The following is a 16900-nucleotide window of genomic DNA, read 5'->3' on the forward strand; positions in this document are numbered from 1 at the left end:
CGCCGCGTGCTCTCCGGTCAAGTAAACTCGATGTATGAATGGATGGATTCAAGTAAACGTTTCCTATTAAAGAACTATGACATCTCCATAGCTAGTTAGTTATACAATAAAAATATTATGTGTGTGTAATACACTATTTATAAAAACTTTGAGTACGAGAATATCTTTTTTTTTGTCTTGTCTGTGTCACCTAGAAATTTCACATTTCTCTTGGAATTAAACATATGATAAATTTGCTTACTAATTAAAACATTTCATAAAGATTAAAACAACAACTAAGCTACGAGTTGTTCAGCTTTGAATCCACGAGATGGCAGTCTATTTGTCTTGATTTGGTATGTATCCAGCGCTAATCATTAATGCTTTCTACCTTCGGTTTACGTTTGTAATGTTAAATTAAATATTTATTTTACATTAAGAGAATACAAATAGAACTAAATGGGTTCCCAGTACTTTAAGTTGATTTTGCCCAATTTTATTAATCAGACTACCGCATAAATATTCCAGGATGTTTTGTAATGTAAATTCCTTACCGCGTCACTGTATTATATATAACCATTGCCTTGAAGTTATGCTCCCAAAAACGTCCTTAAAACTTTGATTTAATTAGTGTTAAATCAGGTATATTTACATATGCTATAATATATAATATATACTACATATGTAAGATTAAAATGGTGAATTTTCAATGCTAATTGATAGCTACGTATTAGTATTTGTAGAACACGGGAAACACAAGTTGATTTTTATATTAAATAAGGGCAAACAGTGAAAAATGTAAATTTCATGTTGATGTGATGTATATGGAGTAGATGATGTTTTTTTCATGGCTTTTGCCTCCTGATTTAGTGCGTATTGACCGCCAGGTGGCAGAAGTGAGATGGATTCTGCGTCACGCCTTTCTATTTATTTATTTATTCGACTATGCTTGGAGGTGTTCGTGTTTTTAATACTAAATTGTGCCCTTTACATCGTTGTACGTCGCGCACACACGGGATCGTGCTGTAGCATCACTCTGCAGCCATGGCGTACCCATGAGGAGGACGGGGTGCAACTGGGTTCTTCCAGCGCCGTTTTACTTCTGCAGTTATGTCGCGGTTTGTCTGCTATCCTTCGCCATGTCTCTGCTCCCCGCTTACCTGCTACTGTCAGCGCTGGTGATTTTCTCTGAGGATGGGCTGATGAAGAAGGTAGAGGGCGGCCGGGTCGCTGCTCTCCGGGCCGAGGCCGGCATCATCGGACGGGGGGGCTCCGCCGCCCAGCGACGGCTGAAGCCGCTCCAGCATGAGGTTCAGAGGGCTCCGCCGGCCGCATCAGGTAACCTGCTGCTGGATTAGGTGCCTTTAAACGAAAGCATTTTGGAGGCGGGGTAATAATAATAATAATAATAATAATAGATAGATAGATAGATATGATGCAAAATTAGACCTCGTCTTGGCTTGAACATCATAAAATTATTGTTTACATTCCAAGGCGACTACAATCCCAGAAAATAGAAAGATAATTATTACTACAATGGAAAAAAAATATTTTAAATTATATTATTGGCGCAATTAACATGGATAAAGGAATATAGATTGTAGTCTTGTGTCTACTGCGGATTTAATTAGGCAAACTGTGTCGTCGATCAATGCAACATAGTATTGCTACGATAATTTCCGTTTCCATATGGTATTATATAGTGTCATCTTAAATATAAAGAAAGATCCGTTTTGTGTTTTATATTGTGATGTCAACACTGGCAGGTGTCCCGGTGTATTTGATGCGTCCCCTCCATCCTATTTAAAACTGACCTGACATCCTCATAGCTTTTCATTATACATCGCTGTATCTGTAAACAAGAATTACATCGGTCTGTGTCATGTACAGCTAACTACCAGCTGTTTATCACTGTGTGAAACTTTGTGGGACATTTTGGATGACTCGATTAATTTTCTGTATATATTTATCCCAATACCACTTCGTATAGGCCTTGCATTTGAGCAGCATGTTAGTGATGTAAAATTTTTTTTATTTACTTATATTTTCATATAGTTGAAAACTTAGGATTTTATCTGGGCAAATGTTAAAAAGTAAATACCAGTAGTAATAAAATTTACTTTAATTTTTAAATTTTAAATTGTATGTGAAAGTGACATTACCTAAACATTATGGCTGGAATCAATTATATTACTACATATGTAATGAAAATGCTTTTATGTTGTCCAGCTTTGTTTTATGTTAAGTGTTATACTTTTTCTGACAAAATTAAAAAAATAAATGTAGGGTCTTGGTGTGTTTGTCTGGGTTAGTGTTTTATACTTTGACAAATTAGACTGATTTTTGGGTGACTTTTATTGATAATGTGTAACTCCCAATCAGCGGAAATGATACTCCTTCATGCCCTGTAAAGGTAATTCTGTTTCAGTCATTGTGAAATTTAGCACCTATCAAGGCCAGAGTGCTTTCCAACTCGCAAGTAGTTACACCTAAATATGGGCAAGTTAGTCTAACAACGGTCAGGTGCAGCTGCATTCAGTATGGAGTACATTGTGACCTCATCGGATGCTTGTGACTGAAAATAAGTCATTTGACTAAAAAAAAACCTAACATTAAGTAGCTCTAGGGCAAGGAAAGAAACACCCTGTTCACCAAAATCAGCTGCTCTGAAAAGTGTGTGGAAAGCTGCATAAAAATTGTGTGTATGTAATGTGTGTATAAAAATAAATGTAGGAAATACTAACCTCCAAGTTTTTCTAACTGCTTCTAACCCAGATTATCTGAAGTGTGTCAGATATAGAGTCTGTGTGTATATAGCCCCAGAAATTCATAGTGTTCTAGTGCTTGTTGGTGGTTTGACAAATTTCACGTAACACTCTGTATCCGTATGTCACGAGAGACAATGCGCTTGAGAAACTCACGGAGCTGGAATGTGGTCTACTTCGGAGAAGTGTTGATGCTTTTATCTCGTTGCTACATTCCTCTTAAATGATTATTTCAGAGTGTTTCCTGCCTTGCAGAAATGGGTTATTTTTCTCTCACAGTAATGAGAAAAATAATAATAAAGAAATTATTTTACACAACATGAACACTTCTGCATTAAGCTTTCTGTATTGTCTCCAATGTTATTAAGCTGTCACTGACAAAGGGAGCACGAGAAAACCTTCTTTCTACAATAGGGTGGGACCTTGGACATAATCCGTCTGTGGCATTCAAGGCCGTTTTAAGTGCTCAATTCTGTAGTGACATAATCCCACAAGTGACTGAGAGATGTTGATTATTGATCACCTGTCACACATTTCCACGGTTTCTTCCTTTCCAGATTGCTCCGCCGCAGTTTGCTCGTGCTTGCCTAGGAAGCTATCGTGTTACAGTTATACTCAGAGTGATGTCATAAATTATGTGGATTTCTATTTTGGTTGCGCGACAACACTATAAATACCTGTGAGATATAAAAACTCTTGTTTTGTATCAGCATAATTTAGCCTGTGGTCCCAATGGTTTTAATAAAAGGTGTTGTTACTGTTGCTACGGAAACCTACAGAGACATTTTTTGGCTTAAATTAATCACCAACAGAAGCTTGCTGACACCTGTCAAGCCAACCCCCACCTGTGCCAGTCTTTCAAACCACCTGTTCACTAGAGAAATTTGGGCATCTATTCCAGAGTATAGTGTACAGCAGTCTTAAAAAGTCACTTTAGAATTTCTATACTTTGCTCATTGGAATAGTTGTCTTATTGGGTTCTTGCTTTGGTAGGTGTTGTGTAGCTCTTGCTCCAGTACTGCTTACAGTTATGTTTGGATGATCATTCAAAGCTCAGCCTAGCTACACTTATGCGTACTTGACTCTAGGAGCGATTCTAGGATTTGACCCTTAGGGGGGATCAACCCCTGAAGAAAGCCTCCCTAAACAGCGTCTAGAACCACCTACAGTAAACTTCTCAGCTCTATTTCTGTCATTTGTTATTTGCTTGTATGTCACTTTGGACAAAATTAGCTCCTAAATGAAGTAAATGTATGATACTATTCTACGAGCCCAAGTCAATAGCAGCAAACAAAAAGGGCTCGTTTCGGTTGAGTAACGGCCGTCTGACACAGCTAGTTATAACCATATTTTCAGTGAGTAGTCAATTCTGATTAAGTGCTTTAAAGGCTTGGTGAATTCAGTGCTGCTGTAGGTCTCTATTGAGTTGGTTAAATATGTACGGGGAGGTTTTTAATATTTTATTCTAAAGGGGAGAGAAGTACATAACTTATAACTACATAAACAAATAATTACAATCATAGTGTACGCCTGCTTGATTTACAGCCAGGACCATTGATTGGTTTCAAATGTCAAGACTGATCAGCAATATTGGTAAATTACTTTGTCCTCTGAGTTTCGGTTCTGGGCTTTTGCCCCGACATTGTGCTGGTGGAATAGGCTATATTTAGTGATTAATGCTAAGTGCATTTATCCCTAATTCATATCAGGAAGTCATACTTTCTTATTTATTCAGTATTTCTTTGCAGGGTAAATGCAATTAGAGGTTAACGGTATTCTCATAATTATTATCATAAGAGTCTAAGAGCGATGACAAGTACCAGCGTCTTCAGCTGCTGATTCCTCTCCGGAGCATTTACACCCCAGATATTTTATGAGCTGTGTGTCATGTAACGTGTCACTGGTTTGACTTGAAGGATGAGCCATTTCTGTGACAGAAATGGCCTAAAATCTACTGTGCATGTCAGTAATCATTAACCACAGTTTAAGGATGTTAAATTAAAATCAAGATATAAGCAATCATCTTACATTGTACAAAAGGATACATTTCATCTGAAGCATATGGAATTTGCTTCTGTAATTCTGTGAATGTTATTAAATTGATCCCACAATCCACAGATATCAAAACATCCTCTTACCAGTCAAAATCTCCCTATTTGTTTATTGTAGTTTTGGTTATGGAATTGGTATCGTATTACTGTTCGCGGCAGTGGTTATAATTTATTTAGTATTCAGGGGAAGTTTCTGTTTCTGCTTTCTAGATCATTGAATGCAACACAGATGGTTACACAAGTATAGAAGGATCTGTTTTTTCCCAAGTACAACCACTGGGGTTGTTTTCATCATTGTTAGGCTTCTTTCTCCCATAATCCTCCTACTTAATATGCGGATTTTCACCTTTTTCATTGAATGTCAAGCATGAAAGTCCCTCGGAGCTCTTAAATGTGCTGTATATTTAATTATTGTTCTAATCTGTGACATTAACTTGTAATTTTGTCAGCCTTTATCCAACACGAATACATTTTGTCTGTCCTTAGGCAGGATATTGTTACCTACTTTCTTGATTTGTCTGTAGCTGCCAAAGCTGAAATTTTCAGATGCCTGTGCTGGTTGGAGTAAGTTTGGTGCTGAGATTTCACGGTTTTTGTTGCCTGCCAGTGCACAGTTTCAGAATAGCTGCTGTCTTTAAAGTGAAATATAATCTGTAAGCATGAAGGAGTCATTCCCCCTTTCTGATTGCTTTTTACATATTTTTCTCAGATATGGATGTTCTGATATCTTTCTGTTGTTGAAGGGCTACATGGCCAAATTTTATTTCATTCAAGATCTGATTAGTTTACTTTATTACTCACTGAGCCTGGACGGTATAGCTGGAGGAACCTTCACTTGCCATTGTAGTCATTGATAGTGGTTTTGTACGGATACCAGAGGAATAGGACACATGGGGTTTGCTCTGGAAACCAATGAGCTTCTGGAGCAGTTCCCTGTATTTTTGTCCCACATTGCATAATTTTATAGATATTAGCATCCAAAAATAAGATTTTCGCGCTGCATTCTGGCTATACAGTTTAACATTATGGATGAATGCATTTCCCAGTGAAATGGTACATTTTGTCATCAGGTGTGCATCAGAGTCTCTTGGAAAAAGATAAATAAGTACATTTATTAATTTATCTCCTACTTAAATTCAAAGCAACTTACAGGAGAGGGAAAGGTTACAATTTACATGTGCTCCCTGGGGTATCTGCTTCAAACGCTCAGCTAGCAGAGGTGGCTAGAGTGAAATATGCCCAGGATTACAAATGATTCCCTTTGTATATGAATAAGAGTCTTCTTTATCTTCAGTAACACCACAATAGGGAATGAATAATGAACTTTCTATGACTGTATAGAGCAAAAGCTTGGCGCTTTGCGTAAGTGTAGAATGAGACTCCCACAAAAATAAGTAGACCGAGGTCATAAACTAGACTCATAAATATTATGTCACCTCCTGAAGTATGAGGAGCATTGCATTTCATTGTGGTACATTGTAGCAGATAATAAAACAATTAATTGCGCCTAAGGAAGGCAAGGGTCTGTATTACCAGAACAGAGATGCATATATTATTAGAATATGATCTCTTCACTAATGATAACAGAAACCTGATAAAGTGCTAAGCCAGCAGTTCAATTAATCCGGCCTTGCAGTTCAGCTGACTCAGCAGCAATTGATGACACACTTAAGGAGCTTTGCATCGGATTATGTCGTACAAAAATGTCTTTTTTAGAAAGTGCAAATTTTCATAAATAAAGCAGACTGTCAAACTTACCAGTAATCTGGCAACTATATTCTTTGTTGACCTCCATTCTGTATGGTATTTTATGCAACAACTGAAGTCATGTTAACACAACTCTTCCGTAAACTGGGCTAGGTAATTCCTGACCCAGTCGTCTAAAATGCCATTATATTGTAGTGCTATTATAGTGGTTGAAGTGAATTGCCCAAAAATCAGCGTGATATGCCTGATGGTGTCTGAATATTATAATAGAAGCATAATCAATGCAGTCAATTGTCAATATAGGGTTCTGATACATTTATAGGGTTTGAAACATCTGAAATCCATCAGTCCATCTTCTGTCCATCCATCTATCTTCCAGCTGGTTATATTGGGGAAGTATTTGCGTGTTACCTATAATACTGTTGTGTCGGGAAATGTTCTAGAACCCTCCAGTTTCCTCTGGTCAGAGAAATTTAATTAATTGATAAATACAGACCTGTCATATTCTTACGTATTCTGTGTTTCTCTTCTTTGTTTTTGCTACAATGGTTTATTCTATTTACAGCTCAGATGTTGAAACCATATTTTATTCAGAATTTTATATACTGTATATATATATTACTCCCAGTTCAATGAAGCATTTTTTGCTTTATCAGTTTATGCATGTCTTGTATCCTTCACATGCTTCTTCTGGCTCATATTACTCTGGAATCCAGGATAAGCCCTTGGCTATTTTCAGCATTAATTGTCTCTGAATGAATGCACATTCCTGAGGTGTGTGGAGAAGGTACATTGCCTTCAAAACGTACTGGTAATCTTCCTTTTGAGTAGGCCTCTGTTCCCATGCAGTGCATCACGAATGGCTGGTGGTGCTAAGTGATGCTTCCTCACACCATATAATATACAGCTGAATAATAATGGAAACTGATAGAAGCGCATCAGTGCTTTGGAGGAGATTTCGTAACATAAGGGCTTTCTGTCTGCTTCTTTCCTTATATATATGGGTTTCTTCCAAGACAGGATACTTAGACAGGTACAAGATAACTAAAGTGCACTATTAGCAGACAACGCTACCATTAGGCATTAGAGCAAAATCGAATGCTGACGGTTTTATCTTTGGAATGTGCTGAATAGATTGTAGAAAATGTGTCATTTTGTGCTAAACTAATGCAATGTAAAAAAATGCGGCAGATGGTCTGGCAGTTGATGTTGTTCAGTGAAGTATGAGGTTATATTTTTACCAGTTGACCAGAGATTAGGTATTTGTTATTTCAGTCTCTGGGAGTCACTCATGTTAAGACTGCAGAATTCTGGTCTAAAAGCAGGACTTTTAAACAAGTATTTCACATCTGCTGCAGACAAAGTTTGTCTTTTTGTCAGTACGGAACTGACTACTACAACGGCCTGTCATTATATTTTCCATCGATTAGAATGCTGTAGGAAATAAAGCCATGCTAGCTAGTATAATTCTTATGATGTACATATTTTAAAGAAATACTTATCTAAGCTTTGCAATGAGGCTATTATACAGTCTAGGATCACAGTTGCAACAATTCAGCAATCGTTACATTCTCACTTCCTTCTGTTATTTGGCAGATTCCACCTTTACCTTAAAGGTACAAGTGAGGGATGGCAACAGCCAACAGTTCCTGAGCAAGGTTTCTGTGGAAGTGTTTGTGAATTACACACGGACCAACTTTGCCCTCACAGCAGAGAATGGGGCCGTCCTGCTTAAAGTGCCCTATCAAATGGGCCTGACACTTACCATCGTAGCCAGCATGGACGCGTACACCCTCACGCCACTGCCTTGGAAAACCAGCAAAATGCCAAGTGAGTGCATCTACACCCATCCCTGCATCCACATAGCTGCTTTGCATAGCAATACATACGGCATGAAACTGCAGTATGTAATGTCTGGGCGATGTTGATATATCGTATTTTTTTAAACGTCCATAAAACTGCTTGATATCTGAATTTGTGCTTTGCCTTGCAAGTGAGCATGATAAAAGCAAGGGAAGGAAATTCAACCACTGCTGTGAAATAATTAACAAGAATAGCCTTTAGTAAAGGATTTCATATTTAATCGTATGTAATATACATTTTCTTTCATTACCTTCTAAATTGAAGACTAAATAAGAGAAATATTATTTGAAATGCAAAGGGACTATTTTGCCATCTTGTGACAACTGGGTGGTTTTATTCAGAGTAATGCCTGCAGTATATGTCATGTTTGCGTGGGAGGAGCCTGCAGTTAGCATTAGCCCACATTCAGTTTGGCCTTTGTCTAGCTGTGCTTTGCTCTGCAGGGATAGAAGTGTCTGTCTCGACAGGCCATGGTGTAATTCAGAGGCACCTCCCTTGTTTAGTCTTGGACACATTGGCAATACTCTGACACAAGGCTGCCCCCTAGTGGCACCAAGAACTGCATGCAGTTGCCACTATAAACAAATACAATTTGTGTGTGTGTGTGTGTGTGTGTGTGTGTGTGTGTGTATACACACATCCACACTTTGATGCGTTGCCAGTGATCCAGTACATTGCAGATACATATAAAGCAACAACTAATGTGATTCACCCCTATTGCCATGCAGTGCGATTTGACACAGTTTGATTTAACACAATTTGACTAAATGCAATAAGATGTAATACAAAAGAATATGATGCTTTCCAAGTCAGTTGGTACAAATGCAGAAACAGTTTACAGAGGGGGAATCAATCTAAATATAAAATGACTGGTCATTAATTATCCGTTGCATTTCTGAATAATAAAGGCATAGGCCTTCTATTAATAATAATATATTAATATATTACCGATGCAAAGATGCTAAAAATGATGCATCCTGAGGTCATTCCAAATTGTCTCTGCTGTACACTTTTAAAATCAGTGCTGTGCCATCATGCACTTTTACGCTGAGGTATAAAATTACCATCCCTGATATTGTATGTCATATATATATATATATATATATATATACACACACACACATACACACACACGCACACCCTCACACACACATACAGAGTGTATGTGTGTAAACTGTATATAGACCCAGAATATATGTATATGTGAGTGTGTGTTTGTGTGTGAGTTATGTATATGTTACATTCTGGGGAGCATTTTTTGGTCGGGTTTATAAAAATCTGTGACTGCAATCAACTAAAACCCCTTGTATTTTGTTTGGTTACTTATAGCTAAGGTTAAGGCCGGGTGGGGGTTAAGGTTGTCATAACTGGGATCAGGGTTTTGCCCATACAAATGAATGGCCAAAGATATGAATACAAACATCTATGGATACGTACTATATATTCTTTACATATGCATGTTCCCCAATAAATTATAAATGTTCATATTCCTTAAAAGGGACTTACTATTATTTATGAGAGAAAAATAAATGTAAATGTAGTTAAATTATTTTCTATGATCCTGTTAATTATATTTTTTCCTTTACAGTTTTCTCCTCTGTGACACTTTCAATGTTCCCTCAAAACCAAGGAAACATTTGGCTTTTTGAGGATTCTGTTATGATAACTGGACAGATATCTGGTATGTGAAGTCATATCGTGACAAATTCATTCCGGTTTTTTAGGCAGCAGAGGCTTTTTGTATAGGATGAACAATACTACGCCTTCCGTTACATACAGTGTTAATATATAAAAATAAAACCTGTTACTTTGTTTCCCTTGTACAGTAAGATGTGTATCTGTGTATATTTTAGACGCACTGACTCAACCAAGTGTGCAGTTTCCCAAGAACCTGCTGAAGCTGTCGGAGAGCAGAAACGTCTCCTCCATCACTGCCTACTTGACAGTACCTCAGCTTCCTTCCGAGAAGGATTGTTTCTTATACATTGTGGGCGTTCTTATCAACAAGTCCGGTGAGCACAGGTGTAGCTGGGTGATAACGGAGAGTGGACTGCCCGTGGATATGTATTGAAAGCGATACTGACTACAAATCCATCTCTGACGCCAAACTGATTGACTTAAAATATCTCTGGTGCTTCGCAGATACTTGTTCAGCTGTAGTGCTTCACACCATGATGTACTGTTGATCACGCAGGTTTCCGGAACATTGAGCTCAGTCCAGTGGCAGCAGTGAGTGTCCAGCTCCTATCTTATGGAAAGGAGGTCCATGTAACCGGGCCAATCCAGATCACATTGCCCCTGGCAGAAAATTCTGGTCTGCGTGCTTCAGATGCTATACCAGCCTGGACATTTGATATGAAGATTGGTGGGTTCATTACAAGATCTTTTTGGGGTGACTCATGCATTAGCATTGTTATTAAATATAGTAATTAGTGATACAGATAAATGGGCATTAGTATCCAAAATGTGTGCAAAGAATAAGTCTGTTTTGCTCCGTGTTCGTTTGGTACGGTGTTTCAAGCGTGGTATTTGTCTTGAATTTTTCAGGGTAAAAAAATTAATATATTTAGCTAATTTTGAATTTTATAATAGGCACATCTTAGTGGGTAGCATTACCGCCTCATGCTTCCCGGGTTGGGGGGTGGGGGTGGGGGGGGGTTGGGGGTTCGTGTTTTTATCGTGTCACACAGGTTTTCTCTGGACTGTCCACTTTCCTCCTGCTGTCCAAAGACATGCAGTTAGGCTAATTGTCCTCTCTTAATTAGCCATAGTGTGTCTGTCTGTGTGTTCCCTGCTATGACATCCTGTCCAGGGTAGACCTTAGCCTTGTGCCCTGGGATGGGCTTTATGCAGCCCTAACATATTTTCATGTCTTTATGTAATGAAATCTCCAGGCATGTGCATAGTCTGTAAAATATTTCCTTTTCAGGTGCCTGGGTGAATCAGGGTCTTGGAATGGTGAAAATGGAGGAGGATGGTCTGGTTTGGACATATATCGCACCTCATCTAGGATACTGGATTGCTGCACCCTTACCTACATCCAGGGGTAGGATGTTATTGCAAAGCTTTAGGCTGCATTTTGTTTGTCTGTACAAGGCTGTTGTGTTAAGTGTGTGATGTTTTAATTTGTTTGTTTGTTTGTTTATCTATCTGTTTATTCATTTGCTGTCATGCAAAAGCCCAGAATTCCAGACCGGTAACCAGATTTCTGTTTGTGCAAATCTAGGTTACATGGGACATGCAACTTCTCTGGACTTCATCTCATACCATACGTACCTTCTCATGGCAATCCTGGGAGGAACTCTAATTATTGTTTTTGGATTTGTAACTGTGCTGTTATGTTATTGTAGGTAAGACATTGTTTTGCAACTTTTGTTTATTAGCATGATTCTTGAATCAGGAGTAAATGTGCATTTTGAGACAAAATCTCATTTATAATCTTCACAATTTGACATTTTTGTTTAGTGTCCTTATCTCATATGTATAAAATACAAAATCTAGTTCCACATAGATTAAACGATGCTCAATCTCATCTGCAGGGTGTGTGCGTGTGAACCAGAAAATAAAAGAGTAAATGTCACCAAAATGGTGGCTTTGAAGAAAGACCAGACCACGTCTACTAACAACAATGGGAGCAGGGAAATATCCTTCAAAGATTCTACCCACCATGATGACAGATCCTACTCAGTGGCGTCCACTAGTGGTGGCCGAAGAGAAGAGTATGGTCCTTCTCGGCCACTGGGCAAATTCAATATTTATGTGGAGGATGTGGGGCTCCAGTCTACCAAAGTAGGAAACAAAGGTCCTGAGTTCATCAGGTCCCACCAATCTCCTATTTACATCAACAGCCGTGAGGCAGTACGGCCGAAGGAAATGGCAGAAAAGAAGGTCGTGCAACTCGGCCTGAATGAGAATGTGTTTTTTACTGATAGACTGGTTCATATTTACAACCAGCCAGTGGCCATTCTTCAGGCACCTGAGCTCTTTCAGTCCTCTGAACAGCTAGCTGGCTGCAAGTCAGCCACCCTTCCCCGGAAAAGCCAAATGGCTAACGAGACTGAGCCAACGAGTAAAGACAGCTTTACCCAGACTCTGCCCAAGATCTCTATGCTCTCCCATCTTCAACACCAGGCTAATGAGGAGCAGCAGGTCCTGGAGGGTCCCCAGAGTTCTGCTTCCAACCCAGGAGCATGGGGGCGATACAACAACCTTTTGGAGTCTGTGTCTGTCCCGGGTACCCTGAACGAAGCTGTGCAGATGGGCCCTTTGTGTAGCGAGATTCAGGGCATTTCAGAGCAGACCTTGCTTAAGCTTTCAAAAGGCAAACCCTCTCAGCATCCTAGGGCCTGGTTCGTCTCACTGGAGGGCAAGCCTGCTGCCCAGGTGCGCCACTCTATTATTGACCTGCAGAAGAGGCACAGGCCAACTGACAGCAATGACACCAGCTTGGACTCCGGGGTGGACATGAATGAACACCATTCAAGCAAGAGACTCGAGAGGGAGAAGACCTTTGTGAAGAGCATGCCCCACAGTAAGGCCCTGTATGCGGAGGACCTGGATTTGAGCAGCAGCGAGAGCGGGAACACCGCAGCCTGCACCCCCGAGGATGTCACCTTGAGGAATATCCTGGACAGTGGAAGTGGGAGCATTCCTAACATCCCAGAGGAGAGAGATGGTGCGGACACTTCCAGCACCCAGGAGGACAGCGAGTCCCGCTCATCCCCTCCGCCACGTCGCCTAAGGAAGGTCAGAGACCGCAGCAAAGTAGACAAACAAAAAGCTACATGGCACCTTCGAGAAGAGAAGCCACTGATGAAACTAAACTAATGCCATTTAATTTAATCTGTTTTTAAATGGGTGACAAACAGAGTGTATAATAATGTTTCTGGTAACTGGAAATTTACTTTGGCAAAGATGATCGATAGACAACAGTTTGACCTTGTTGCAAAAATTCACTGACCAGCCTGGCTAATAAAGTGTTTTTTGGTCACCTTGAACATTAGCTTTACTGTGCAAATTGTACATAGTGCATAAGGTCTGTAGTGTTATGATTCTCGCTTCACACTTCATCCAGGTAGGGTGACACAGAGCCATATTACACTGAAGAAGAAACAGAGAGTTAATTGGAGGATGAGAGTGGTGGTGGGTTAAGGAGACCACTGGGGAGGAGAGAAAGCAGAAGACAACTTTCAGTATGGTGTGAGCTTGGTTTTTTTTGTTGTGGGGTGGGAGGTGGAAGGAAAACAATTCACACAACCTTTGGGAATAAAGCACAAATAAAGTAAATGTGCTCTTCTGATTTTCCGAACTTGCTCAAAACTTGGTTGTTCACACTCATCTCTTCTTCCCCACTCAAATTTCTATGAACAGTGTTGAGAGAAATACTGACATGGTTGAGAAAATGTTGTTTGAAAGCTATAGCAAGACATCTATGCATGGTAGATGATATGATTCTATGAACCAATGAACAAATTGTATATGCTTAAGGAGTAGAACTGAAAGAAGTATAGACTTTACAGGAACCCAGGTCCTCTGTTACAAAAGTGGAGTGTTTGTGTGCAGCTTTGACAATTTTCCTCTAACTGTCATTGTATAATGGTTGGAAAGAGCATGTCGCTAAATAACAGTAACGTAAATGATAAAGTGAACTTTATTATCATGCCATCCATGTACACAGTGGGACGAAATAACGTTCCCACAGGACCCCAGGGCCACATACAGACAGTGAGAGACAAGGGGAGGATTTCCACAGTACTTATACTGCAGAATATGGGACAGTGTGAAACAGGGGGGCTGGACACAAAGAAAATAATGAAGTGCTGCAGTGTTTGTAGTTTCATCTTAAAGTTTTGCCACGCAGTAACAAGACATTTTTCATTGCATAACGTTGGAAGGGCTCAAGGGATTGATTTTTAAATCTTTGTGGCTGTAATGTACAATACACAGCATATAATTTATATTCTACTTCTCATCTATTGAAGCTGGTGACATTGTATAGATATTCTATATATTGTGAACAAGGTCACAGTGACAGAGTATTCATAGTGAAGAATGAAAATTACACACAATAGTACAAGTAGAATCCTAAGTTTGATGATTGTGTTTGAAACACAAACCTAACAAAAAACCACACATCTTTCACGAATCTCACTATATGTTACCATTTCAGTATGAAGAGTTGTTTATGCCCTGTAAATTCAGTGTATAAAAAGGCACACTGGTCTGAAATGGGAAATGTATTTGTTGTTTCTGAACAAAGTATTTGAAATGAGGAATACGAATCATAGGTATACTAGTTAAAAAAAATGGAAATGTACATATGAAGGCGACATATTTTCTCATTGCTAATTTTACAGCACATGTTTCTAAAAGACTGAATAGTCAGACATGCATTTAATTTTAGCAGTTTTAGCATTGTTGTGATGACTAATGTGTACATCTTTGGTTTAATGTTTACAGTTAAAGCTGATATGAGCACAGACTGTTTAAAAATGGCTTTTAAGTTTCCCATGTTTGTATCAAATATGTTTCTCTGCAGTATATCTAAATTAACAAGTCGTTAATTTACAATAGTCAGACATAATTTCATTTGGACAGACATTTTTATGGAGTACGTTTTGTGTCAGTCTGCGTTTGTTTTATTGAACCCAAATTGATGATCTGTTGGTGGTTCTGCGTTTCAGTGCAACCATACTGGTTTAACTGGTCACCAACCCAATGTCTCTAAACAGCACTTTTGATTGTCATTATTTGTTATAAATGTTACAGAAATTGCAGCCCCATCAAATGCCTTCACTGTCATCGAATTTTGGAAAAGCCTGAAAATACATGTCATTTTTATGTAAGTAAAACAGGAATTCGTATGCACTTAGTACTGTTTCATGTAAAAGCATTGAGGTGTTTTACATTTTTTTCCTTTTAAATGAATGGCAATAGTTTGAGCCTAATCATTCCAGGTGTTAAAACATGGCAAAATGTAATATTCTGTATAATAGTGATAAATATTCCTTATTACATTTTTGCCAAATTGCTTATCCTGGTCTGGCAATACATATCTAAATCAAAGTATTAAATTAAACTGGACTGGGACAAAAAATGCAGTAATGTCACTGTTAACTAATACATAATATATGCAGAAAAAAATCTCAGTCAATGTAGATTTAAAATAATTAGCTAAATCATAAAAATAAACAAATGTCTTATTAATGCTGATTTGCAGATAATTGTCAAGTTGTAATCAATACCGCCCTTTTCCCCCTCAATATCAAAGAGTTTTTATGAACCTTTTAAAGTAATGTGGTATTAATTACTTGCTGGTTATTGAAACAATTTTTTATCACTCTTTACTTATTTTTTTTGCTTGGGGGGGCAAAACTTTTAAGGGGGAGTATCCCCATAATTACATAGCTAATTTTAACATATGATACATAAATCTGAAGCACATGACATATTTAGTTCTCTACAAATGTGAAAACTGTTATAACTGATGTCTCTTTGGGTGCATGGCTGCATGTCCATTGTTAACTTGTGTTTTTAGTCTAATACAAAAGTCCATTAGATGGACATTATGTTATGTGTCTTCTTTGTTTCGTGTTTTATACTTAAAAGTAAATTGTCTGCCTTTTTTGTGATGTTCTATGCGTTACTATAAATAAAGTTTCTTTGCAATGCAAGCAATTCTACTTAACTGGTTTTATGTTTCAACTGCGTTGCTGTTGTAATTTTATTATCAAGTTCACCAGTACACTGATACTGAATATTGAAGAAATTTAGGGATTTCTAGGTAAGATTTAGATTTTATTGTCATTATCCTGCACATCATTTTAGTGTTCTAAGAGTATGTAACATGTAGCACAAATTGGTCTTTTAAATATGTAACTTTCACAGCTAAATAATGTGATTTGCGCAGTTTGCTATTTGATGCAAAGACAGAATAACCACTAGAGGATGCTAGTGTTGAAAGAGTGTCTGCGTATCGGTAATACAGCTGCAAATGGGGAATTCATTATTTTTCTGCTTAAGGCTTAAACCCCCTGCAATGTTGTAGTGGGTAAGCATTTTTCCAGGGAAAAATAAAACTGAAGATATAACTTTATTAGACTATATTCCCTTGCGCTGAGGTTACCGATAGGTGGGATGTGTACTGTAGAACTAAGGCTGGTGTTTTTCGAAAGAGAAACGTTTCCTAGGAAAAAACTGACATCTTTGGTTTTTTTACTTCATAATTGTGTCTTTTGGCATTGTTAGAGGAGTATTTTATTAGTGTGAACCGCCAATTATTGTCAGAACCAGCCGAGTCCCATGTGGCGCCCCCTGTCTGTGACAACGTGAACTCGACTGGCTCAGTAGGTTCCCCCTCAGAAGATAGCGCTCTGGGTGACCACCTATGTCGCCTAATGGGTTGACCAGTACTGACTGTTGTTTGTGCATTATTCAAGATCCTTGAAAAACGATTGAAGTGATCATTTAAACAAACAGGAAAACACATCTGCATGGAACCTACTCTGTGATTCAGTGCTGACTGAGCTGCAAAAA

The 16900-nt window shown here is 38.5% G+C and overlaps 1 protein-coding gene across 1 annotated transcript; it reads left to right on the forward strand.

Annotated features, from left to right (window-relative positions):
* The first annotated feature begins 650 nt into the window (after window positions 1-650).
* LOC125710154 (protein FAM171B) lies at window positions 651-16038 on the forward strand. The gene is made up of 8 exons (XM_048979529.1): window positions 651-1317; window positions 8099-8332; window positions 9954-10046; window positions 10219-10377; window positions 10560-10730; window positions 11295-11411; window positions 11592-11715; window positions 11905-16038. Exons 1-8 carry the CDS (start codon window positions 1035-1037, stop codon window positions 13190-13192), a joined length of 2469 nt encoding a protein of 822 aa, XP_048835486.1. The 5' UTR covers window positions 651-1034; the 3' UTR covers window positions 13193-16038.
* The last annotated feature ends 862 nt before the right edge of the window (window positions 16039-16900 follow it).

Source organism: Brienomyrus brachyistius, chromosome 16 (assembly GCF_023856365.1).
Source record: "Brienomyrus brachyistius isolate T26 chromosome 16, BBRACH_0.4, whole genome shotgun sequence".
NCBI lineage: Eukaryota > Metazoa > Chordata > Actinopteri > Osteoglossiformes > Mormyridae > Brienomyrus > Brienomyrus brachyistius.

Coding starts and splice junctions, on each gene's coding strand:
- LOC125710154 (XM_048979529.1), top strand. CDS start 1,035: ATGAGGAGGACGGGGTGCAACTGGGTTCTTCCAGCGCCGTTTTACTTC. Junction 10,378..10,559: donor CGTTCTTATCAACAAGTCCG/GTGAGCACAGGT, acceptor TTGATCACGCAG/GTTTCCGGAACATTGAGCTC. Junction 11,716..11,904: donor GTGCTGTTATGTTATTGTAG/GTAAGACATTGT, acceptor TCTCATCTGCAG/GGTGTGTGCGTGTGAACCAG.